General features: G+C 38.4%; 1 protein-coding gene across 1 annotated transcript in view; it reads right to left on the reverse strand.

Annotated features, from left to right (window-relative positions):
• The window catches only part of macrod2 (mono-ADP ribosylhydrolase 2), a 406,311-nt gene that overhangs the window by 128,832 nt on the left and 266,831 nt on the right, over nt 1–10,648 (reverse strand). Inside the window, exon 6 of the mRNA XM_020600667.1 lies at nt 1,719–1,840. Coding sequence (XP_020456323.1) covers nt 1,719–1,840 — 122 coding nt within the window. The remainder of the gene's footprint in view (nt 1–1,718; nt 1,841–10,648) is intronic.

Consider the following 10,648-nt stretch of genomic DNA (forward strand, 5'->3'; position numbering starts at 1 on the left):
GCTCTTCAAGAAAGTCTTGCATATCAAGGCAAGGTAAAGTTAAACTACATCAAGGTCACATCTTTGCTTGAAGAAACAAATAGCTGTTTCCCGTCTGCTTTTGGTAAAAAGGCTTTCTGTTGTCTTTGCAGCAAGGAGAGCTGAAATGGACTGCGGCTAAAATTGGCTAACATAATGTAATGACTAAGCTCATCCTACAATGTCAGTCAATCACAGAACACCACTGTTTTCACTGAAGGCCAGCTCAACACAGAGCAGCTGTATAAATATGTCAGACAGGATCCAGCCTGCTCCCAGTAAAAACAGGAACTCTGTTTCTCATAAATATATGGATTATTGGGTAAATAAATCAAGAAATGGGTCTAAACTAAATTAATCCCTGGAATGTGCCAGAAAAAAGTGAGGATTGGGATGTTTGTGGAAGAAAGAAGACAAGTTGGTGGAGTATTCCTCCAATAAGGCCTGAGGGGCCAAGTGCTTTAAAGTTGGTGCTCTCTCTTCCCAAGAAACCTCAAGCTCACCAGCATCAATTATTCCATGACATTCTAATGTGGCTCATCCTATCATAGAAGCAACTAGTATTAGGGAAGTTTTAAGATCAGCAGGTATGCTGCTGATTTTGGAATAAATTCAAAACACACATACTACTTCAGTCATTTGACTTCACAATTCATTTAATTGCTACCTGGAGGTGTCTGTTGCACTCACAATAAGTCATCAACAGAGCAGGAACTTGTCACAATCATCTTTAATGAAACTGGCACTCATCTTTGTCTCCTCACTCTGTTGGTAAGTACTTCCATTGATTGGCCTTTGATGAGCCTGCAGGGCAGTAGGTTGGTGTCGAAAGTGTGATTTGTATCCACTTGGTGTGATAATGATTTGTTTATCTTCAGTGGGCAGGGCAAATCCATATATCACATGGACTAAACTGACACATACAGTCCACAGACAACTAGAAGCTGGTATAGCGTGTGAATGATCAGCTGCTGCCGGCTGCGCATTGTAGGGGTATTGTCTCATCCTTATGATTCAACCACATTTGTTAAACCCTGTACGTTTCTAGCATTTTAAAGACAAAATGCTTCTTGAAGAGGTGGCACAGATATACAAAATACTGAAAACATCAGTCTTTGCTTAGACTGCTGCCCCCGCGACCCGGTCCCGGATACGGAGGAAAATGGATGGATGGATGGGTGAAAACATCAGAAATAACTTTTTGGTGCTAGAATAATTTCTTGGACATAAAAATAATAAAAAACATCTAGTGTGCGCCAAAGCCTTTGTAGAACTGAAGAAAGGTCACACACTAAAAGCGGCGCCCAAACTATGACACACACAAAAAAACAACAAACTACATAGTTATTCACTGTGGCGATATGGAGAGTTGGGTACAAAGGCCTGCATTTCATTTAAACACAAGCCAAGGTACGTAGTCTACATAAAAAGCCTTCATTTGACAAACATGAACATTACCATTTTGTTGTGTTTTCTGCTGCTTTTGTTTAAACAAAGATGAAGGGTTTTTAGAACTGTATCTAAAATGAAAGATGCTAAATCCTTTTGTTCTTGTACCTTTTCCAAGTTTCCCAAAAAATTTCAAACACAGCTTTTCTAAGGCTTATTCACTGTCAAACAAAAACCAAAATAATTTTTTTCAGGTCGCACAAAACAGACAGTTTACTCCTCGCATAAGAATGGTTGCATACTCTACTCACCACAGTGCTCAAGCGATGCTCCTTCATCAGCCTGAGGCAGTTCTGGTAGCAGGAGGTGAGGTCACTGATCTCGGTAGGGCCTGCATGACCTCTGGCCACGGGGCCCACGGTGTGGATCACATCTGTCGAAAGGGGACATCACAAAGCTCATTTCAACACAACCTAAGCAAGGTTACATGGCTAGCAGTACTTGCAGTAGTGCTGCATAGTGTAAGGATAAGTACAACACTGTAAAACCTTATAGCTGTCTGCTATGCAGTTACAGTTTTTAATAATCTGCAAGTTCATCATCAAATACAAAGTAGATAAAGTTTGTTTTCACAATAAGACAATGGGGACAGAATCAACAACCCACAGCCTGAAATAAATGCATTTATTCAGTAAATGAAACCACAAAGACCTTCTATGCAGTCTACTCAAACATTCAGATCACTCCTTGCACTCTCCTCTTTGTATAGTAATGTATTTTACCTGTCAGTCACTGGGCTCCTTGTCTGGCCTGGCCAGACTGAGGAATGCAGCCTCTTAATTGAACCACAGGAATCAATTAAGGAGTGATTCAATTGGAGTGATGACAGGAAAATAAGACAATCTAAGCAGTGACTTGACAGAAATATAATCTTCTGCATTCTGCCTGACTACCCTTGGCCTTTTCAATCTTGGACAGGGCAGGTCAACATCAATAAGCAGGTACGTAACTGCATCACTCTGAGAGTTTCACCACAGGCTTTGCATTTATGCAGACCAACTTACAAGGATTTCAGTGGTACAGTAAAAAATCATTTTACTAAACATGACCTTTCTGATTTCTGATTCCACAGACAGATCATTAGGGTTTGGATGCATTGTAAACTATAATTCACAAAGCCATGATTGATTGTTTTTCTGTTTATTCAAAAAGAGGCTGCTTCAGAATCCAAAATAAAAGTCTTTTACTTCATTTAGCGGCATTGGCTGGTAAATCTCAGTTCATGGATCATTAAACATAGATCAACGGTGACTCATACATTAGCAATTTAACACATCAGGTCCCCAATTCTGGGCACTGAAATATGAAACTGTGTTGAAGTTTTAATACTGAGAATTCAGATGTGGTTCAGGTGAGGAGATGCAAGGAAAACCTAGCAGCCTGCATTTTAAAACCTCATGTCACCTCATGTGTTTTCTTACATCTAACCTCACCATTTACTTTTAATGTAAACCACTTAGCCCCACTTTCCCACTGAATAAATGTTAGCTATATTGCTACTCTTCTTGAGCATAAATCATTTAAATATTAAACTCAGTTCTCAGTTGTATGTCTGGTTGCTTAATAGGTCAGGATGATAAAATGCATGGGGAACCACTATAATCAAGTGGCTTTCACTGGTGTTCCTTAAGGAGTCAGATTGTGTGTTGAGGAGAGGAAAGAAACAAGGGGTTAGGGTGATCCTCAGCTAAGCCGAGGTTGGAATATAATGAGAATGGAGCTGTCTGAAGTATTGTCATCTTCCAGAATAGCACGGCAAAAATTGCATAGCACAATGTGGTTATAAAGGGACATATGGTACAGTAAGTTGTGTTTTTGTGCATAATTCATGAAGTTCTTCACTACAAGAACGGCAACATGCCAATTTTACTGTGGGAAAACGCCAGAAAAGCAGACTACTGGTGAAGTCATGAAAAATTAAACAGTTCTTATCTCACTACTACCAATGTCTCCACTCGTATCCACAATGCCACCACATCAAATATTTATACAGCTGTGTTACTGTAAGCTGAAAGACAATTTGTAACTACTGTAAGGAAGGATATCACAAGACGACAGCTAGTTGCAGTAGACTTCCAAAACACTCTGAGAACTGCTTCAGTATCTCTGTAAATGTAAAGACAAACAATCTCTATACCCTTGGACTTGGAGGAACTGGGAGTATTTATTTTGTTCAAAGAAAAAAAAACAACAGCCATTTTCCAAATCCAATAAAATTCAATGTTTATTTGCAATGAGGTTTTACACAACATTAAGCCGCTGTAAAATGATAGGGACTTTATTGAATCATAATTTTCTAAAAACCTGTGACCATGTACTGGAAAAACCATAGTCCAAGTCTTTAGCAGAGACACTAAATAATAACTAATAGTAAGAAATATAACCTTATCAATATAGCAAGCTTTAAACCTGAATATATTCTTGCTTTAAGGTTAGGGCTCTCTCAAAATATATAAAATGGCAATTTTCACTGCGTTTGAAGACTTAGGAAATGGTTATTTATAACCTCAGTGTTTTTCAGTACATAAAATTATACAAAGACAATCTTAGCAATAGGAGCTTGAAAAGCTCTGGCAGATAATCCGTCAAACATGGGTCTTTATCATTGCTTTTCTTTTTCACCTGATAAAACCCTCAGGTTTCATTATGTTTCAGTGTATCAATGTTTCATTGTTACTAAGAAGCATATACTGACATACTATGTACACCATTATCTCTATGCAACCCTCATATAAGAGGTACATACATCCTTATCTTAGAGGAGTTGATAAGATTACTAGTGGTCATTTGCACTTCTGGGGGCTGGGCTTCATTGTGCAGATGATAACATCAATAAAAAGTCACCATGAAATACGTTAAAAGGAAACTCTTATTACCTCCTCCAAGGAGGTGATGTTTTTGGTTCTGTGTGTGTGCCTTTATATTACTTACATTATGGGGACCGAAACCTGTTAATACACTCACATTGTGGAGACCAGAGGCTGGTCCCCATATTGGAATCACTGAAATTTTAGGGTGGCATGGTTTAAGGTTAGGGTCAGGGTTAGGTGTTAGGCAAGTAGTGGTTATGGCTAAGGTTATGATAAGTCTACAGGAAATGAATGTAAATCAAGGTAAAGTCCCCACAAAAAAATGAAAACACAGTGTGTGTGTGTGTGTGTGTGTGTGTGTGTTGGTTAGCTGGATTATTGGTAAAGACATTTAGTGGGGACCAACCCCAGAAATTAATAGATTTGGCTGCAAAAGGTCAAGGTAAAAAAAAAACAAAAAACATCCTTATCTTTAACACGGGGCAACATTAAAAAAAAAATCATATCTCCATTAAAGGTTATTGAAGTCATTTTTTGTTTGAAATTTTACACACATATGTAAGATGTCAACCACAAGAACAAATTTCATCTAGATGTGATCCAGATGTCAGATCTGATGCCATTTAAAGTTAGCATTAAAACCCCCTTTTAATGCATGTTTTCTGTAATAACTTAGCCTATAATGAAGACAAAACCCTGAAATATTCAGGTAAGATGCACAGTATAACTGCCTATCATTTGGATTTTAGGACACATTTTGTGTTGTTCTCAATCTCTTCTTCACAAGGGACCCCATTTGTGTGAGCAAATGTTGTGCCGTGGGGGAGGTACATGCTTTCTTTAAGAGCTCCTGTTTAGTACGATATATTAATTAATCAGTATCGTAAAATTATAAATCTTCACACCAAAAGTAATATTCTGTATTCCCGACTCATTAACATTAAGCATTCCATTCCTAAAAACTATGTCACAGACTAGGAAATATAGTATGTCATTTCAAAATTTACTACAGAGCTTAGGTTAGTAAACAGAGCTGAGCATAGTTTGCTCTCAGCATGCAAAAGTCCTTAAGAAATTGAACAAAACTCTTCTTTATTGCACACACACCAGAAAATTCCCAGTGCACACACTTTCTTCAAGACCTTGCCTTGCCACCTCCATTAGAAGTAAGTGAGATTCCATTCCCAGCAATGTTTTTAGCAGTTTTCTACCAATATCTCCAATGGATTTGTTCATTGTGGTCTCTTGCTTGGGGCTACAAGGTCAGTAACACAATTGAACCAGCAAAACCGATGACTGCCATTCAAACCATGCTTTCTTCTCCGTGAGTCTATAGACTCTGCAACGTAAAACAAAGAGCAAAACAAAAAGAGTTGAAGGATCATTGCAGGTTGAACTTAGTTTACTAAGGACTAAATTAAATACTATACCAAACTGATACTGACTTTATAGAACGATGATACTCATCACTTTTATTGTATACACCCTCAAGAGAAACATGAACAGTTTATTTTCCTCGGCATACACTATATCTGAATCTTCATTCTCTTGCTGCTATGAACACTCAGCATGGGTTCGCAATAAACTACCTTTAACTCCAACACCATTCCGGAGGAGTCTTTTAATTGCTGACAAACTGCTCCACCTTTTTCATCCTAAATGGAGGTAATGTGCCACAGTGCATGCATTATGCTGCCTGTTCTAGACGTCTAATGACCCATATAAGCACACATTTCTCCCATCAATTCTTAAAAATCAATAAAAAAGCACTGAAATGGGGAACATGCTGCACAGTCAACAGAAAATTACTGTTTTTATCTTTGTTGTTCAGGACTATCATGCCAACATATTATTGGTCACATTGACTCAAACCCTGTTCAAGCAAAAACCAGCTTTATGCAAATGCGCAGTGTGGTCCAGCACTCCAGGTGTTTCTACTGTTGACTAAGCTCAACCAGCCATGAACAAAATCACAGAAAACTTGCACAACAGTGGATACAAAAACAAAGCTAATTTTGAACGCTCACATCCTTTGTCTGAATACTCTTTGCAGCAGAGTGTATGACAAATCTTTTTCCTTTGGTTTGCTGGAGAGAGCGAAATTTTTCTGTAATAGCAAGGGACCCTGAAGAATAATGGGCAAATAGTATAGAGTGACTAAGATGCTTCCACTCGGTATCCCTCTATGTGCACCCTTCACATCAGATGAATAAACATCTTCATTTAAAGTAGCATGAATTTGAATTTACAATCTGATAGTATTTTTCTCAACCTCCTAATACAGTAAACTGCTGTTGGAACCCAGCACTCACGAATGCCGGTGCCAGTGAACAGTAATATTTAATATCACTGTACAAGCCCTATACTTTACACTGTAACAAAACAATGTGGTTATGTCAGCCAACATACATGGAATAGATACATCATGTGAATACAGATTGTTACATTGTTGATATCTGTTAAAAAATTGTTTGTTGATCCACTTCACAGGCCTGAACTACTAGAATGAAGGTAGGGATCCTCACAGCCAATCTGTGCCAGACTGCCATTGGTTCAGTCAAAGCCCAATATATGAGCAGCTGTCGTTTACAGTGATGATGCACCAAAGTAACCAGAAAAAAAAAGGTTATGCTGCCTCTATTTCAGTGATTTTGCAAGTGCACCACACGTGTGTGATTGTTGTAATGTTGAGTAATTTATTCATGCTGGAGACAAAAAGAGGACAACCAAACCCTGTTTAAACTAGTTCCAGATAATAAAGAAAATACTTAGACATCATAAAATTCTATTATGGAAATCCATTAACAGAATACTTTAATGTGGGAAATATTTTCTTAATGCAGCAGACCTATTTGATGTCAAGCATACCTTGACATATTCCTATTAATTGCATGGTTCTACTGTGCATAATGTTGTAAAATATAAATATCAGAGAGAGACTCAATAATGCCATATTTTTTTTAGTAAAAGCTCAAATCAAGAAAAATAAAAAAACCCTGACCAAGACATTTCTAGTGGCAAGCGACTTTCCATAAGTCTGCACTGGTCAGGATCAACCAGACACAAAACGACCCCTTATACCTGTGTGTGTGTGTGTGGACTTCTTAGGCAAACCTACTAAAACAATCCTCAGCGAGAGCGGAGGAATAACTGCCACAGGGACATGCTGACTTCAAAGATGCCACTTTCTTAACAACTAAAAAATCTTTTGAAATATCTCGACTTCATTTAGAAGTGAAGTGCTGTGCGATTTCAGAGAGGGGCCAGCACTTCACAGCATAATCAGTCTTTCATTTATACCTGCCTGTAGTGACTCTGATGCTGTTTTACTGTTCCACATAATAATAATCTGAAAAGATGGAAAAAAAAACCCTGAACATGTAGTGTGACTGCTCCCAGTCTTGCTCATAAATCTTGAGGTACAGTATCAACACCGCTTGCACCAAAGAGATATGTGAGCCTCATTTAGATCTATTATAATTCATAAGAGCAAGCAGACAATAAAAACCACAAAATCAACAATGCACATAATACCTAACAGTCAATTAAGAAATTCAGCCAAAATAGAATTTATATGGGTTGTGCCAAATTTTGCATGGAGACTGAATGTACGTTTATTATTATTCTGTGAGAGCGTTGAAGAATAAGCGACTGCACTTTCTGCAGAGTCGAGAGGTAGCTCAGTCACTAACTGTTGAGGGTGAATCAGCACAATGAAAATGCTGACATCATTAAAACAGACTTGTATACTGTTTTCTAATTAGGAAAACAAAAGTTCTTTGCATAATAATTTCAGTAAAAGCACCATCAAAGACAATGCGGGATTCTATTATGAAAACTGTCCCTGAGGAAAGTGAATTGCAGCTGGCTGGAGCATGAAACTGTGGGCTTTCTTAAATTGAGAAAATGCTTGGTGTTGTGCAACAATGAAGTCTTTTTATGAGATTTGATTTAAAAAGGCTTTTTTTTACAATGTAACACATCAAACCAAATAGAAAAATGAACACAAATCAATAAAGACAGCGTGCAATGAAATCACTTTGCTTGTGTGCCATCAATATTGGATTTTTGAATTTTTTTTATTCCAATATATATATAAGTAGCCACAGCAGTAGTGGCAGTAGTAGTGTGGCATTAAGCGAACTTTCATTAATGCCATGTTATACAGTAAACTCGGTGCTCTCTAATTTCACGCTCTTGTTAAACATTGTTTTGCACTGCCAACCAGTCACAATAAAACATCAATCCTCCAACTTTTTCTAGATGCTGCCTATAATTAACTGTTTCCACACATCTTAACATGACAGCAAATAAGTAGGACTCATTGTAAATTGAGAGGACATGTCTATCTTGTGTCAGTCGTGAAGCTGTCTCTTCAAAGTGTTCAATGGCCCATGAAAAAAATAAATAAATTGAGAGATGTCATCTTGCTTCAAAGGGCTTGTCAGTGTTTCCCATTTCTTCATCTCTACATGTGTGTCAGAGCAGTAACATGGGCATGATATTAAATTTGGCAGGTGAGGATCCATCTGCATAACCACATGGGGCTTCATCTGTGTAGATTTAAAATAATTCTGCAGTTTTACTTCAGCCACCAACTTAAATACAAAAAGTCAGAGACAGAAAGGGGGTAAAAGGTCAGAGAGGTAACTTTTGCAATCGATGATGTAACTCAGTTTTTAATCACAGCCAGGTTTATAAAGATAAATGTGACATATAAATCCTTGTGCTCAAACATTAACAAAGAGATAACAACCAGTACCTGCTCGATATCAAGGCCAAAATACTTCCCAATGAAACTATATATACTCTATACAATAGAAACCAGCCACTGCCACTTCAATTCTAATTCCATTAATACCTACAAGAGTAATCACATTTCCAGTTATTAGGTGTACTTTGGTGAGATTGCTAGCCTGGACCCTTTCACCATGCACACAGCTTTTCCCATGTTGGTCGCTGAGGATTACTAAATGAAGTGTGTGTGCCCACTTGGACATAGAACTGGTGTTGTCATGGTGACACAGAGTGCAGAGCGATCCCCTAACGCTTTAGTCTGAAAGACGAGCCTTTTTGCAGACCTGGAATCATCTGCCACATGCTGAGCAGATTCAGTTGTTAGTGCATTAACATTCCCTTCTTTAAAAATGAATTAAGGGTGTCTTAGTGATTATTCATACACTTGGCTTTCAAAGAGCTTTTCCATTGTGAGTGTCACCAAGATTCTGTCACACTTAAACAGGCTAAGGGGAAAGAATAAGAGAGGAGCCATGGCAAAGGATGATGACAAAGCAGGATCATGCACAGATGCAATTATTGTGTGCGCTGATTGTGACAGATAATTACTTAATACAGGAGTTCCTAAAGAACAAGAACAGTTACAATTTTGCTATATCCCCTAATGTGCATCACATAAATTAACCACTTGAAATGTACACGGTGCTGAGCAGCACCATTCTTTCACTGTGACAACAGGTGAGCCTTTCAGTGAGCGAGGAGCATGACATTTCCCCGAAGCACTGATCAGCACTTGTCCATACTGACAATCATTACACCAGCCAGCAAGTTACAATGAGATATTTCAATCTCCAGGAGTCGCACTACAGACATGCACGCACAAACACACACGCGCACACACACACACACACACACACACACACAAATATAAGAATAAAGTACAGCACTGCCTTCAAATATCAAGCAGCTCTTACAGTGACAGAAAAGACCACTCAGCCTGCTGGAACACTTTTTTTTTTTTTACTGTACTGAATAGAAGGTAAGATGTGTGTATGTTGGTGAGTGAGGAAGCACTGGACCCATATTGAAGGACAGGGCGGGGGGTGGGGGGTTTGTTGGGATGATTGTTGTGCTGTAAACATGCTGTAAGAATGGTCCTGGTAGTGTCTATAGGGACAACAGGCCCAGAGTAAAGACAGAGGCTGAAAGTCACTGAGCAGCACTGCCAGCTGTTTCCGCTGCTTTGGGCTTTCTATAACATTTCTCTAAGCTTGAATGAGCTGCCAGGTGACATGGCTCTCAACAGCACTCACTACTTCTGCTGCTTGCTCTTTTTTTTTTTTTTTTTTTAAGTTTTTCAAAGGTTTTTGAAAAACTTGAATACAATGTGAATATGAGAGTAGTCTTCCCATGCATGAGGAGAGAAACTGTACAAAACACATCATGCAGCCACAGCTGGCAGACTTAAACACTACACCAAGACAATACAACATGTAAACATGTATGCACACGTCTGAGTCAATATTGTACCATATATTAATAGGAAAGATAATATAGAAATGGATGCACTTATTTTAATAAGTGACATGTAATAAGAGGTTGCCAAAACTGTTTACAATGGAGGTGGGCAGCTG

The sequence above is a fragment of the Monopterus albus genome, unplaced genomic scaffold, assembly GCF_001952655.1.
Source record: "Monopterus albus unplaced genomic scaffold, M_albus_1.0 scaffold3.1, whole genome shotgun sequence".
NCBI classification, from domain to species: Eukaryota; Metazoa; Chordata; class Actinopteri; order Synbranchiformes; family Synbranchidae; genus Monopterus; species Monopterus albus.